Source organism: Staurois parvus, unplaced genomic scaffold (assembly GCF_062004578.1).
Source record: "Staurois parvus isolate SC_StPar_1 unplaced genomic scaffold, SC_StPar_1.0 ptg000101l, whole genome shotgun sequence".
In the NCBI taxonomy this organism is placed as follows: domain Eukaryota; kingdom Metazoa; phylum Chordata; class Amphibia; order Anura; family Ranidae; genus Staurois; species Staurois parvus.
In genome coordinates, this window is record NW_028317897.1 from 1,011,977 (window position 1) to 1,028,790 (window position 16,814).

At 42.8% G+C, this 16,814-nt stretch overlaps 1 protein-coding gene across 3 annotated transcripts in view; it reads left to right on the forward strand.

The window, feature by feature from the left end:
• Positions 1-16,814, forward strand: part of RFX4 (regulatory factor X4) — a 125,206-nt gene that overhangs the window by 31,836 nt on the left and 76,556 nt on the right. For 2 of the 3 annotated variants that reach the window (XM_089671195.1, XM_089671197.1), the window contains exons 2-3: positions 10,566-10,652; positions 15,491-15,551. In XM_089671195.1, coding sequence (XP_089527321.1) covers positions 10,566-10,652; positions 15,491-15,551 — 148 coding nt within the window. The remainder of the gene's footprint in view (positions 1-10,565; positions 10,653-15,490; positions 15,552-16,814) is intronic. The other variant, XM_089671196.1, reaches the window with a different exon arrangement.

Here is a 16,814-nt window from a genome sequence, read left to right on the forward strand (position 1 = left end):
GGTTCTGCTTCCATTTCCCGGAATAATTGCTGATCTTGAAGCACTCCTCATTCTGATGAGTCGGATCCCGACACCCGGGCTGGGGCTCGAGGCTTATGACCCGCTGTGGATGGTGTCTTGTGGAATATACTTGCCTCTCTTTGCCGTGCCCCTCTGCTATTCCTGGCCTGAAGGGGATAGTTGGATTTCTATTCGGGAATGTTATTTGGGCCACAGGTGCACCCCCTCTATTTTGTTTTTTGCTGCACTCATGGTCTTCAGTCCTGTCTTACTGCATGTTTTCTCCCCTGAGGGAGAGAGGGGCCAGGCCCCTTTACATTTTCCAGTGTTTTCCCACTAGACTATCTCCCCCCTTTGTGTATCTCAATGAGGAATTTTATCTGGGAATTATGGGGTCCACCCAGCGGCTGTTTCTTTCATTATTGTAACTATGTTCTATGTGCTATATGCTTTCCGCTATATATTCTGATATAATTGGTTTATGATGTTCCATTCCGATGTTCAGTCGGGGGGGGGGAGTGGGGTTGCTTTCGGCTTTCTGGTGCCTGGGTAGTGGATGGCCGACTGGACCTTGTTAGCTCACAGCTGATAGATTCCTCTTAGGGTTAGCAGCATATGTAGAGCTCAGGAAAGCCCGTCACCTCCCTCCTGTTAATTGTTGATAGACCAAAGGTTCTCGGTCACAGCTTTTGTTCACCCCCCCCCCCACTCACCCTCGTTCCCCCTCACCTCTTCCATTCTTTTTTCTTCCTTCTTCTTTTTTTGGACTCAGTCTCCCCAGACTTTCCCACTTGTGTCCTTTTTCCCTATTCCTCCCCCCTCTGAATCTGTCTTCCTTTCTCCCGCTCTAGGGGATTCTCTTTTTTTTTCTCGGCAGTCTCTCTCTCTCTCTCTCACCCAGGGCCCCAGTTAAGTCCATAGACGCCCCTTGGTTGTGGGGAGACATCCTCCCATTTTGCTATGGGCCTGTAAAAGATTACTTCTCTCAACACTAGGGGGTCTGAACACCCCAGAGAAGTGCTCACTGCTTCTGGCTGATCTCCGGAAAAGAAAGACCCAGGTCGCTTTTTTACAGGAAATGCATTTCAAATGTGATCATGTCCCCAAACTGACCAACATGGACTTTCCGTGGGTGTACCAAAGTTCCTCACCCATCTCTAAATCGAAAGGAGTGAGTATCCTGATTGGTAACTCTATGCTTTGGTCATGTGGTTCAGTCCAGTCAGACCCCCTGGGCTGTTTCCTTCTGCTGAAAGGGATGATTCAGAAAGTACAAGTCACCTTTGTAAATGTTTACATACCCAATGTGGACCAGGTCCAATTTTTACAGGACTTGCTACCATCACTTTTGAATTTTGCCAAAGAAACTTTGGTCTTCGGGGGAGATCTCAGTTTTGCCATGGACCCTTTATTTGATGTCTTATGGGACTCCTTTCATTTATCATATGCCTACCTCAGACGTTTGAAAGGTGACTTCCAGCTTCTGCGGCTAGTGGTCCCATGGCAATTAATGAACCCCCAGAGCCGTGATTGCTTGTTTTTCTTCTCGATCCATCACACCTATTCTCACCTCGGCTACCTTTTGATCTCCCATCAGGCACTTCCTTCTGTAGTCTCTGCACAAATTGATGTTATCTCTTTCTCTGACCATGCCTTAGTCTATATCACTCTTTGGCTGGACTCGACTGTGCGTGGCCCTCCTTCATGGAAACTGAATGAAACCCTTCTCTAATCCCCTGACAATTGCGCCATGCTACGGGCAGCTCTTGAGGAGTGTTTTGCGGTCAATTGCGATTCTGTTAACAATCCTCTAGTAGTGTGGGTAGCGCACAAAAAGGTAATTTGGGGCATTTTGATCTGTATCGAGGCACACCTCAAGATGGAATGTTCCCATCAGATCGACGTCTTCCTGACTGAATTGCGCAGACTTAAACAATCTCATAAAGTTACGTTAGCACCTGCCACCTACCAAGAACTCTCCAGTGTCCGGGAGGACCTGTGGTCCCTTGTCTACCATAAAACAAAGCAAAAGCTAGCATGGGCTCATCATTCTATGTATGAATTTTCTAATATGCCAGGTACCCTGTTGGCTTGGGCTCTTCAAAGCCCACGGGCTAAAACCTGTATTCCGCACATACAAGCCTCCTCTGGACAGAAGCTGACCACCTCTACCAAGATGGCTGCCGAATTCCATAGATTCTATCACAACCTTTACAACCTAGGCCTCTCTGCTTCGGCTGCTTCTCCGCCACGAAGGCTGCCAACAATTCAATCTTACATTTTGGCCTCGGGCATGCCTTCTCTCCCTCCGGAAGCTGGAAGAGCCTCCTCTGCACAATCAGACGGGATCCCAGGCTATGTGAGGGCTTCAGGGACACATAAGGTGGTGGCGTTTGCGGATGACTTGATAGTCTTCTTGACTGATCCTCTAACATCCTTCCCGACCCTGCTACACTCTTTCTGTGTGTTTGGGACCCTTTCGTACTTTCAGAACAATCTATCTAAAACATCGGCCCTCAGTATTTCAGTACCTCAGGATGTGGTGAGCCATCTTCGCCCTCTGTTCCCTTTCCATTGGGTCATTGATTCCATCCATTATCTGGGTGTCAGTATTACCCCTGACCCGGACACTCTTTATCTGGTTAATTTTGAACCGTTCATACAGTGTACATGCACAGACTTGCTGCGTTGGCACTCACTCACCCTCACATGATTTGGGCACTGTAATGCGCTCAAAATGACTTTACTTCCTAGGATCCTCTACCTTTTGCAGGCTCTCCCCAATCCGCCTACCAACCTTGTTCTTCAAAAGGGTTCATGCTCTTTTCAGGGAATTCATCTGGTCACATCGGAAACCTCATCTTCAACTCTAGCTTCTTCACCTCCCCCACCGTTGGGGTGGACTAGGCCTTCCAGATGTCCGAGCCTATTACAGAGTGGTTCATTTGACAAACTTTGTGGATTGGCATTGCCATGCAGAGGCATAACATTGGGCAGCGATGGAGTTGGAGGACTCCTTGGGCACCGCCAGAAGCTGGCCATGGATTTTGTTGCAGGTGCCTAGAGCTCTTGTGGACCATCCCACACTTGGCGGCACGTTGTTGGTCTCCCGGGAGATCTTTCGTAACTCCCACCTCTCCCCATTGCCAGAGTTTCAACCGGAATTGGATAACCCTCAATTTCAACGTTTGGCTACCGCCAGATGTCACCATCTCTGGGATTTCTTGGGACCCAATGGCAATCTTGCCCCCTCTGCCCTGGCAGCTGCCGTCGACACGCAATTAGATTTTTGGCACAATCTGCAACTTCGGCATTTTCTTTGTCAATGTTCTTGCTCTCTGGCGGTTCACCGCCGCCTTATGGAGCTGGGAAATATCTGTCATAAGTGGGCACCTATCCATCAATGTCTCTCCATTCTTTACTCTGCCCTGGTTAGTCCGCAGGACAACTTTACTCCCACCTTTCTCTCTAACCGGGACCATTTTACTGCGTCCATTTTACGGACCCACAGAAGGAGAAAATTATCCACTTTGCACAGAAATCTTCTATTGCCTCTAAAGTCCAGGAAACTGGCTATAAAATTCTGACCAGGTGGTAGAGGATCCCCACGACCCTACACCGTATTTTTTCCCAGATTTCTGACCTTTTCTGGAGATGCGTGTCAAGGTCCTACCTTTTCCCTGAGGTTATGTTACTCCATGTGCTGGCGTCCATCTTGGATTCTGCTGTGCATGGTGGGAATCCTTTTATGCCTTCAGGTCTCTGAGGTCCATCCCCCCGAAGGGGGGTGGCTGATGACATATAAGCCTGTGGCCCACACATGCTCTTTGCACTTGTGTCTTGTGTCTTTGTGTTGCTATTACTCTGTTCTGACTCTCGTGACTCTCCTGGTATCTGATTCGGCTTGTGACTTGACTATTCTTTGTATTCTCCTTTGATCTGACCCTCTGTTGCTGAACCCGGCTCGTGACCTGTGATTCTCGTCTGCTGTCCTGTACTGTTTTGTCCTGTTGTTGTTGACCCCGGCCTGTCTGACTACTCTTTTGTCTCTTCCACCAGCTACACGCCATTGGCGGCGGCCATTACCGCAGCTGAGGTGTCTCGGGGGCCGCGACCTGGTTCCTGGCTGCGTCAAGTCCATCCCCACCATCAGGGGCCCTGGTGAAGGGCAGCCTGGGACTTAGACTCCGCGCCCTGAGGGACTTCGGTCTGTTGGTGGTGGTTGTCGTCAGCCAGTGCGTTACATTGTTAGGCCTGCCTGTCCGTTCCTCGGCTCCTGCCCTGACAATGCGGTTATGACCAGGGTATGATCCTGCATGTCTTTTGGGCTTACCCCAAGATTAAACATTTTTGGCATATAGTGACCAGCACCATCAGGGATTTGATGGGTGTCAACATGGCAAACGAAACAGCATCTTGTTTGTTGCACCTTAATGATTGCCCTATTAAAAAGTATAAGGCTTTGTTGACAATCCAACTGCTCAATAGAGCGAAAGCCTGCATTCCTTTGTGTTGGAGGTTGGTGCACCCACCTACGAGGTCTCTTTGGTTTTCCAAAGTTAACGAGCTAAGAGATATGGAGGACCTTACGGCCTCTTAATACAATCGTGGAAAGATTTTCTAAGACACCTGGAGACTGTGGCAATACTTTATATATACCAACCCCTATCTTCAGGAAACCCCTTGGCCTGTCTGAGAGGCTCCATTCTGGCTTGGTATGGGCCTCGGGTGGGAGAGACGTTTTACTGTTTTGTGTTGTTCTACCCAACTGGTTCTCTTTTTGACTCTCTGCTCTGCTCCTCCTATCCTTTCTGCGGATTTTTGATTGTGATCTTTTTTTCTTGCTCCAGAACCCTTCTTTCACCCCCGCTCCACCTTCCTTTTTCTTACCCTCTTCTCCCTATGTCCTACTCCCTGCCTTCTACTCTAATTTGTTCCCCCTTCCCACTTTAGTTCTACTCATTGGTTCCCCTCTTTATAGAGCGATATATACCGGATGTGCCTTTCCTGTGCGGTGCCTGACTCTCTGAACAGGATCCCCCCCCTCTTTTTGGGTTTACGGGACACCTTCGGTGACCAGGCCATTTTTCTAGCTTTGTATATCGTTGTGTTCACGTGGTCCCTGTCCTCAGGCGCTTCCTGGTAGGCTGCCTGGAGACACATATACTGATCTATTATGTAGTCTACCTATTTGTAACATAATGCTAACAGTTTACTCTTGTACATCCTTAATTTGATCCATTTACTGCCATTTGTCTTGACCTTTTTGTATACATTGTATTGTGTAATCCCTGGCTATATAAACAAATACATAAATAAAAGAATTTTAAAAATTGTAACTAAACCCAGGACCCTGCATTCACTATATCTGGTCTCCCACAGTACACATAAAATGGAAATGCAATTATTTTAGTAAATATAAACTGCTAAATACCTTTTCTCATCAGCAGTTAGGGCAGTCTTGTGACTTCAGCTGAGCACTGGTTAAAGCTTGTAGGAGGAGTTTTCTTTCTGCTCTAGGAGCAGGGGCGGACTGACCATTTGGAAACTCGGGCACTGCCCGAGGGCCGGGGTCAGTAGGGGGCCCCATGAGATGCCCCTGGTACCTTTTTCATAGGCTTTTTTGAGTTTGGGCAAGGATCCCCTATTGCCCGGGGGCCCAATGTGTTGTCAGCCCGCCCCTGTCTAGGAGGATGCAAAACCCCTGACCTCTGTCTGGACAGTGCTGATTGGCCCTGTGCTGATCACATCCACTCTCCGTAGAAAAACAAAATCTCTATCAATACACACCAAACTGAGCATGTGCACGTGACTCTGGATTTAGTCTGTATCAGGTGGTCATTTCAACAAGAGGAGGGGCAGAGAAGAAAGGATCAAACAGCCTTTTTACACAATGCAGGGGATTAACCCCTTAGGTTCAACAGTGAGTATAGCAAGCATGCTTTACTGCATATACAGACTGATTTTACTGTTGTGGGTTTAGTAACACTTTAACTCTAAACTGATCAGCTGTAAAGGCTTTTAAAGTGTTGTCTGTTGATCATTTTGGGTACCGCAATTTTTCACCATTTTAAAATGCATGCTGTTCTGCGGCTTGATACATCTATTGGTATCTATTTGATTCATGCAGCCTCATTTTTTAATTTTTAATAAAGAATTTAGTAATATACCGTGTTTGTGTGCTCTAAAATGCATGTAATATATTTTTTCCTGAAAATATAGATTTGATAAACAGTTGGGCAAATACAGTATTGTGCAACAAAAAAATCAACTACCATCTCTTTATTCAACAGGGCCTCTGCTTACAGAAAACATAAGATTTTCTGGGAGATTTAAATAATTTGTTGTGTGGCTTCCTACATTTGCTGTCAAGAGGAGTTCATTATTGGGGTATGCATACATTTTAGTGCAATGCACTTCAACACACCAAAACTAAAATGTATGCAATGAACTTCTCCTATTTGTTCCATTTTGTTCTGGTAAATATTCCGTTCTGTTATATCTGTTTTATAAGTAAAAAACCCCTGTTACTCCTGCCAGAAATGTATAGCTATCCTGTATTGTGTGATCTCTGCCTGTGTTATCATAAGCCCCAATGAGACCTCCCATAGCTGGAATGTCACTTTACACCCCGGTCACATCGGGTGCGACTTGGCATGCGATTTGCATGCCAAGCAACTTGCAAATCACATGCCAAATCTCACCCTATTGTCCGCTATTAGAGCGGTCATATCGGTGCAGTTCCAACTTGGTTGGAGCTGCACTGATTTCTAAAGTAGCGCATGCACTACATTTGTTGCGACTTGCATAGACATCTGTGTCAGATGTCTTGCAAATCAAAACTGAAATCAGCATGTCCCCCGATTTTGAAATCGTGTTACTTCACTGTAAGTTGCACGATTTCAAAATCGGCTTTGATGTGATTAGGGGCTTAATGGGATGCCCTATGCATGTTTGTCACCCAAAGTAGTGTTGCCAACCTCCCGCAGCATTTACTGACAAAATATTGAAAATTTACTGACGTAGCACATTTTTACTGACAACCTGAAAAATGACAGCACTTCTATTACAAACTAAGACAATCGATATTTAAACAGTATATGGTAAGATTCCGATCCATTATGCTCAATCCGCAGATCCGATCCATCCAACGGGGATCGTCGGAGGGGTGACACCAAGTGTTACCGCACCGGGTGACACCAACACTAGGGACACCCCTATCCTTACTTACCCGAACTCACCCTCCACAGATGCTTACTTACTTAAAGCGGAGTTCTAGCCATTTTTAAGGGTTATTAAAAGTCAGCAGCTACAAAAAATGTAGCTGCTGACTTTTAATAAACACATATTTATCTGTCCCAGGGTTCAGCAATGTTCTCACCCTCGCCATCCCTTCTCTCCTTCTCTCCTCCACGACACCGGCATCTCAACTGTGGGCACCAGACTGAGACAGATTGCGGCTTCACAGCCTTGTGCCCACTGTGCATGCGCGAGTCACACTTCACCTCCTGATTGGTCCGGCAGTCTTCTGGGACCTGTGAAAGTTCCCAGGAGACTGCGAGAAGAAGGAGGGGGCCCAATTTCTGGCTCACTTACCCGTGCCAAACTGAGCCAGAAGTGGGAGTGGGTACCTTTCAAAAACAGGTATCTGCTCCCCCCCAAAAAGGTGCCAAATATGGCAGTGGAGGGGGGGAGGCAAATAAGAGGAGCTTCCACTTTTGAGTGGAACTCTGCTTTAAATTCAGCGACTGCAGCCTCCGGTGATTGTTTATATCCAGGCTGTCCTGGCTGAGCCTGTGCATTTCAGCCCTATAGACCTCTATGGGGCTGTGTTCCAAGGCTGGTGGTTGGAGACAGCAGAACACAACCCTGTAGAAGTCTATGGGTCTGTAAAGGGCAGGCACAGCCAGGATTTAAACAAACACCAGACTCTGCAGCAGGGGTGGACTGACAACTCATGGGCCCCCCGGGCAATAGGGGATCATGGGGCCCCTCTGTCCTCACCCACACTCAAACCACACCCAAAAAAGCCTATGAAAGGTACCAGGGGCATCTCATGGGGCCCCCTACTGACCCCGGGCCTTCGGGCAGTGTCCGAGTTCCCAAATGGTCAGTCCGCCCCTGCTCTGCAGTCAGTGGTTTAAGGGAAGTATACATCCGTAGAGGAGGAGTTTGGGTTCAATTAGCTCAGGGAAAAGGGGCAAAATTATTAATTCCCTTTGACTATTGCACTTATACCTTAACCATTAGTTGTCTCCAAATGCCTGTGATTGGGTCTGATTTATGTTATTTGTGACGTTTGATCCCCCAAACTCCACTTTGCTCATTTAAGAGCCATTATCACAGTATGAAATCTTTTTTTTTTTCATTTCTTGTGCCTTTAATTTTAATGTCACATTTTTAATCATGCCAAGCTGTGTAAATAAATGACAGTGACAGGGGATGGAGCAAATCATACCACTGGCAGGGGTGCTCATAATAGTCAGCTTTTTCATATGATTTTCACATATTTACCTAAAGAAAAGAAACTTGCTCAAGCGCATCTCTACATCAAATTGTAGTACATAGTTAGTCTGGCTGAAAAAAGACAACATTTCATTAAGTTCAACAAAAAAAAAACACCTACAGTTGATTAAGAGGAAGACAAGAAAAAACCCAGCAAAGCATGGTCCAATTTGCTCCTGCAGGGGAAAAAAATTCCTTGCTGATCCCCCAAGAGACAATCGGATATTCCCTGGATCAACTTTACCTATAAATGTTAGTATCCAGTTATATTCTGTGTATCTAAGAAAGAATCCACTGAGCTGGCCAGAACCACCTCTTGAGGGAGTCTATTCCACATTTTTACAGCTCTTACTGTGAAGAAACCTTTCCGTATTTGGAGATTAAATCTCTTTTCCTCCAGACATAAAGAGTGCCCCCTTGTCCTCTTTGATGACCTCAGGGTGAATAGCTCTACACCGAGTTCACTATATGAACCACTGATGTATTTATACATGTTGATTATATCCCCCCTTATGTATTATACATGGTGATCATATCCCCTCTTATGTATTATACATGTTGGTCATATCTCCCTTTAATCTCCTCTTCTCAAGAGAGAATAAATTCAGTTCCTTTAATCTTTCCTCATAGCTGAGCTCCTCCATGCCTCTTATCAGTTTGGTTGCCCTTCTCTGTACTTTCTCCAGTTCCCCAATGTTCTTTCTGTGAATTGGTGCCCAAAACTGAACTGCATATTCCAGATGAGGTCTTACTAATGATTTGTACCGGGGTAATATGATATCTCTCTCTCTGGAGTCTATACCTCTTTTAATACAAGAGAGGATTTTGCTCGCTTTAGAAACCGCAGCTTGGCATTGCTTGCTATTATTAAGCTTGTGATCTACCAGAACTCCCAGATCCTTCTCCACCATTGATTCCCCCAGTTGTACCCCCCTAGTATGTATGATGCATGCATATTCTTAGCCCCCAAGTGCAGAACCTTACATTTATCAACATTAAACCCCACATTGCCCAATTGAACAGTGCATTGAGGTAGTTAGTATATAGAAATTAGGATGATTGAATTAAAATCTTTTTACAGATTAAACGTTCATATATTGGGCTGTTTACCCCTTACATATTTCAGGTACTGGGATGAAAAGGAAGAGGTTATTATGAAACCCACAGCAGGAAGCTCTTTAGAATTGATATAGTGCCATCAATGTATACAATGCTTACTCATATATTGTACATTCATAACAGCCCCTGCCCTCAAGGAGCTTACAATCGAAGGATTCATACATACACATACTAGCACCAATGTAAACAGGAGCCAGTTAACCTACCAGTGTGTCTTTGGAGTATGGGAGGAAACTGGAGTGCCTGGTGAAACCCGTGCAAGCAGAAGGAGAACATGCAACCTCCATGCAGGTTGTATTGTGTGTGGGATTTAAACCAATAAACATAATGCTGCCAGGGAGATGTATTAGTCAACAAGCCACAGTGCTCCTTATTGAGTTTAGATCTAGCTGATTTAGTAATATGATTTTTTTTAATAATATCTTGAGCAGACTAGGATCAAAAAGGTGAAACTGGACTGCTGCAGGTTCCGAATTGTAGTGCCACCCTCCTTGCTATGCAACATGACAGCAGTGTTGTGTTAATCAAAACACTGGCTGAACAGAGTTACAAGTATTTTAAATTTAGGAATTTGACATACATTAAATATATTACCAGGGGCATCGCTAGTGTGTTTGTATATGTTGGTGAGTGCCATGGGTCCCAACGCCGTGACCACACACATTATTTTTTTTCTCTTTTAATTTGTGTGCTGCATTAGCAGCTGCTGGCTTCTCTCCCTACCTGCCGGTCTGCACACTGTCTGTCAGACCTGTAGCACAGAGCCGAGGGAATAGGTCCGATACTCCTCCTCATCTTCATCCTACTGGTGTAACAGGTGGAGCTGCCGAGTAAGAAAGGCCAAGTCAGTGGGCCTTGCATACTTTTTATTTATATATTTACCAACATGTTATAGACATTCTTAGATTTTGGTGTAATACTTAACATTTTTTTCCTTACAGAAAGTTGGATTGAACGGTGTCTCAGTGAAAGTGAAAACAAGCGATATTCAAGTCACTCATCCTTGGGCAATGTTTCTAATGAGGAAAGTAAGTATTTTCATAGTTTTTTTTTCACTGAAAGTAACTCGGGCTATAGGCCCTCCAGTGTTCTCAGGCTTGCCACCAAGAACTGCCAATGTGCAACAGGTGGAAGATACAGTATACGGAGAAATAGGTCAGGTGGTTTATTATGAACTTCCATTTGGAATGGATCATGTGATCTCAAATCAACTGCCACAGTTATCTTAATTAGGTGCAGGGCTTTTTTTTCAGCGGGAACACGGGGGAACGCAGTTCTGGCACCTCCAGCACTTAAAGTATGTTATAGCAAGGGGTGCTAAGGTGTACTGGAGGATCTGTTGTTGCTGGCTGCTGAGGGTCTATTGTCACTGAAGCGGATCTATTTTTGTGTGGTGGTCTATTGCTGCTGGTGAGGTGTATTGTTGCTGGTGGAGGATCTATTGTTGATGGGAGTCAATTGTTGCTGGGAGGGATCTACTGTTGAGGGTGCAGTCTGTTGTTGCTGAAGTGTCTATTGATGCTGGCTGCTCGGAGATCTGTTGTAGCTGTTGGGGGTCTACTGTTGTTAGGGTGGTATTTTGTTGCTGGAGGAATCTATTGTTGTGGGGGGGGGGGGTTTAATGCTGCTGGCTGCGGGAATCTATTTTTCTGCTATTCTTGTTATCATTAACAAATTCTATACAAATTATTTAGCACCACAAAATGGTACTTGGCTCTGTATTCTCTAAAAGGGGCGGTACTGGGAGCTGCATAGGAGGTGGAACCAAGTGACAGTGCTTGGAGGTGGGTAAGGTGGTGGAGACAAGAGACTCAGATGGGGGGGGGGGGTTCCTTAACTTATTTTTTTTGAGAAAAAAAAGCCCTTGTTAGGTTTATAGTCCAGGCAGCACAAAGCAATATGTTTCATTTCTCCTTCCTTTCTCTTATGTTATATGTTTGAGTTTTGAATGAGCTTATCAGAATTGATAGAGGTGTTTCCCAGAAAATAGGCATAAAGTGTAAATAAAACCCAACAATATACTTCTTTTTGCTCCCTTTTGGTCTGTTTAATTTGCTATTGGAAGCATTTAATTATGTCTGTCTGATAGGTGCAAAAAAAGCTGTTGATCTTGTCAGGAATTTGGAGCTGTCCTGTTTCCTCTCCACACCTCCTCTGCTATCTCAAAGATCCTTTTAGTTCTTATATTGGACTGCAAAAGGAATATCCATTATGTTTTAGAGCTCTAATGCCTTGTACACATGATGAGAATATTGGACAAATGATCATCCATTTTTTTTTTGCATGCTAGTCTTATATCAAAAACAAATTATTTACTAAAGATATGAAAATTCTCGTAAGACAGAATACAACTTCTTACAATGATATAATGTAATACAGTATATTGTATTGTAATGTATTCTTTCAGTTTGGAACATGTGCAGTCTTGGTTAATCGATTTTATTACGGACGAATACTGTACTGATTAAATGAAAATAATTTGTTCTGTTATTGTACGAGAAAAATTTTCATGCTTGTCCCATTGGATAATTTTACATGAGCTCTCATAAGCAGCTCTCGAAAGCTGTGTATTAATGAGCAGATTATCGGATGATCGCTCCGAGAGCAGTATTTTTTGTCTCTCTTTTATGTGTACTAGGCTTAAGAGTGGGAGTGATTGAGTAGTTTGACAAAATATACTGAGCATGGCCGATGACACACAGTCCATAAAATTACGTGTTGCCAGCCCAAAACATAGAAGCATTTTTGGCAGATCAACAGGTAATTTTTGTGCTTGCAGAGTCTGTAAAGGAATAAAGCACAGGAAATGTGCATGTACTGCAGAGATATGCTGCAATTTTTTTTGTTGTTTATTTTATTTTGCCATGACACATAGTTTAATACTATCACATTCTATTCAAAGCTGAAAAAGGTTTTGGCTTATTATAAACTTTAAATTAAGGGAAAATATTTTCTGATTGAGTTTGTTCATACAAGAAAATAAATATAACAATATATCTAACATGGAGAAAAATTGGGATTTCATCATATGTTGTCCAGTACTTACTACAAGGTCCATTTCAGGAACAAACATTTTCAGAAATAAATTTTAAAATCCACAGACTGTGCCTAGTTAGCACAGATAGCATGCATAACATTACTTTACCTGTGAATATGAAATTGCCGCCACCCAATCAGGCTGCTTTTGGGTGATGATGTCACACCATTAAACGCCCCCTGAGCCCACCATCTGTATGAACGGCCAATCAGGCTGGGTAAAAAGCTTGCACTGATCCCTACTCTTCCTTGAGATAAGTATTGCCAACTTCTTCCAGCTTATAGTATCTCCTCCACCCACCTTTCTTGATAGCAACAGCCATGATGCTCTGCTAAGCTGAACTAGCGTGTTTGTGCTCCTGTTGCCTGATCCTGTCACTTGAGGGTGGGTGTGTGTATATGTCCTATTGCCATCATCTTTTTACAATTTATTTGTAGGAGTTTTATGGAAGGAACGATGTGATGAATGTAAGGAAGGAGCTCCAAAGGCAGAAGGGGATAGTAATAAATCTAACAGTTGGCTATTTTCTTGAACTGGGGCTCAGAAATGTGTTCTAAAAACATCTGTGTGAATATATAGTCCACTATACAGAGGATATTGTTGTTTTGAATTGCAGCTTGTAGATTATAAATCAGATTTAGCTAAAGTCTAAGACAAGTACCACTGGAAAACTCCCTATCATCTCACAAAATGGAACTGGTGGTCAATAGAGGATTTGCCAAATTGGACCTTCAAAGCTGTCAGTCATGGATTAAGCTGAATCTTCCATTTCACTGGCAGGAGGCAGAAGGACCTCACTAGAGTTGCAGGTACCAGGAGTGTCCAGTCTTCTCCAGAGGTGCAGATGGTGCTGGTGTTGAACTGCAGACAGCATTAGAATGTTACAACTGGGATTACCTGCATGGTGAGGTCTGGGATAGGTTGGATATTTGATATGGCAGCAATCATAGTTGAGAAGGAAGCGAAGGTTAGGCCGAGCAGCAGGCAGAAGGAAAAGACCTAAAACCAGCCATAGTCAAAGACAATTAGTAGCTACAGATAACTGCGGGTGAACTAAGAACAGAAAGCAATAACATGAAGCCAATTTACAATGCATCATGGCAAGTCAGGATAGACACACATTCGATCAGGTACTCGCGGTCCTCTGACCCAAACTCTAGCTCCAGCAACTGAGGGACACTGCAGAGATGGATATCCAGCAGACGGTAGAGGAAAAGCATCTAGATGCCGCTTTTGTGGACACCTTATGAAGACTGCAAGTGGTACACAGTTGTAGGTTATTGGTTACACTGTTTACGCATTTTCTAACTATTTTTTCTGTCCATGATATAAGTAATTCTATACAAAAAGTGATATGGCAATAATTGATGTCCCCAATGGATTTGTGTATTGGAAATATCCTAATACTATTAAGCATTGGTAACTTTCATGCAGTTTTTACTGCGGAATTATTCCTTGCAAGGAATCATTTAGGTGTCTGGACATTTTTGTTTCTACTGTTTGTATGTATGTCCTGTTTGTTTGTTTGCTGTTAAATGTAAAAATCACTTGTTAGCTTCTGTTCATTCAATGCAAGCGATGTCATATAAATAATTTTTATAATTGCACTTTTTTGATATGTTAAATAAACTCTTTTTTTGTACCATCCAGCCGAAACTTCAGTCATTATAGATAACCTGCTTTTTGCCCCCATACTTGGAGGCTTTGTTTTGTAGTACATTTTGGAAATCTTACCTTTTATAAAAGCATCTCTTGCTTCTAAAAAGAAGTAGATCCTAAAATACATAAGCAGTAACGTTCTCCCCTGCTAATTATCTGTTTTCATTTGTGAGGTATGGGATAGCTCCAACAAACTGGACTTGATCATATTGTATTAGTGTATCATGCATCATCATGCTGTCATTATGTACAGTTTTTGTATTAGGAATGTATAGCCCATAACAGTACTTGACCAGTACCTGGGGCAGCAGTGTAAGGGAGGCAGCACCAAGTCTCAAAATTTGAAAAATAATCATTTTATTCTTGTTTTTTTTTCTGTCCATCTCTAGACATGTGTGGCTATATTCAGAAAGAAAACCATAGTGGTCAATGTGCAGGGAATGTTGAGAGAAGTAAGATTTGCTATAGTTAAAAAACACAAAGCTGACCCCATGCTTCCCTGAACAGCACATTATAGCTTTAGTCTATTTCTATAATAATTACATGATACAAGGAGTTGAAAGGGTATCATCATTCAAGTGCCTGAGTGAAAATATGGAGTCTCTTTTTAGTGCCAGGCAATTGGTCTCTAGAATAAGCATTTATTTAGAGTGTGAACCCCTTGCACTGGCTGCTCCCAGGTAGTAGTAGTGCTGTTTTGAACTACAGACTAGACATGACCATATCCATTGGCAATATTGGAGTGTTCAATCAGTATACAGTATGTCTCACTCACAGGGCAGAATAATGGGCAATTGTGGAAGTCTGTGACCAAAAGATGTGCACAGCAAAGGTTGTGATGGTAGTAAACCAATAATCAAAGTTTAGAAAACACAATTAAATGCAATAATGTACTGTATGTCCAGTCTAAACATCAAATAATTAGGTGGGTTAATTTGGAGTATCATAGACTGTATAGCCAGGGCAAAAAGCAAATTAAATGTCCAAATTTACTTATAGTACCAACCAGAAGACTTCTCTTAATGACTGTGGTAAGTCTAAATCTGATTTGGTTTACAGTGCTGTTTTGGTTTACAGCACTTTGCACATTCTTGTTATTTGCACCGGCATATGTTTTATAGGTAATTTTAAGAAGTTGTAATAAGAATCTGATTCTTCTGCATTTTTCAGCAGATGAAGAGAAGGAAAATAGGGCATCAAAACCTCATTCCACTCCAGCAACTTTACAATGGTAATTATCTATTTCTTTGTTTCCTGTTGTAAATGTATATAATGGTTAAGTGTAAGCTTACCAAAGCTGATGGTTACATTTTTGGATATATAATTGCTACTCATCCTCACACTGGTCTTTCTCACAGTCTGTGGTAGAAAGTTCATACACATATCATAAATAGTGTCCTTTGATTGTAATTGACCCATTGGGGTACTACTACACAATTACCTAATCTCTCAAGACTAGTAACACCTTACTCTCCTGTACAACCCAGCCTCATAGAAATCCCCCATAGAAATATGCCTAAATAAAAGTAGTACATTTAAAACCCTGCAACAAATAATGATTGACTTTTTTTATCATTTTAACTTTTTTTAATAAAGCAGTCTTTGAACTTCAGTCAAGTAACTTTGTCTAGGCTGAAATGATATCATCAGTCTACCCAAGAAAGAAGCACTTCTTCAGTTTCCTTGTCACTGTGTCCAGACTCCAATATTCTAATTAGTCATATGATTAGAGGCTACATTGGCTGATTTGTGCCAGATATTTGTGAATACAGCCAAAACCTGTATAGGCACCAGTATTCATATAATTTGTGAATCTATAGGCCAGAATCTTGGTCCAGAAAGTAGATGGTGACCCTGAATGAAGTCTGAGCAAAGATGGCACCATTTTTCCAGAGATATAAGCAGATGAAGGCATTTTTAGTGGGAAAACCATGATTTCTGTGAGATATTATGAATGCTTGTAAGTTTTACACTTATACTCAAAATATTTATAATTCTAAATAATAGGGTATAATGATATGGGAAGGTGTAATTGTAAAAAAACAGGTCACTTAAACCCTTATAAAAAAGCTTTACAAAAAAATCAGGGACTGTCTATGCTACTCCCCCCACCCCCCAAAGCTGCAAAACCACAGGACACTTTAATAACTACTCCCAGTTTATGAGTCAACTCTGCCTGAATTTTCTATCACGATGATGTACATCTCACAAAATACCAACAATTTATTATCTTCCAGGCTCCTTCCCTGTGAACTGTGACATCACTTTTCCTTCACTAAATCAAATCTAATTACATGCACATTCCAATCACACTCAGTTCTTCACTCTTAGCAACCAGAACATCAGTATATATAAAAACTGTTAAACTTTAGGTCAATTAAAATTCCTCCCTTCAGAGAACAAATGAGGTTATTCCGCAGCACATCACGGGAATATATAAACACAACACGTAGCTGGAGAGGCCGTACGGTCCCGGTGGGTTATATTTGGCCGC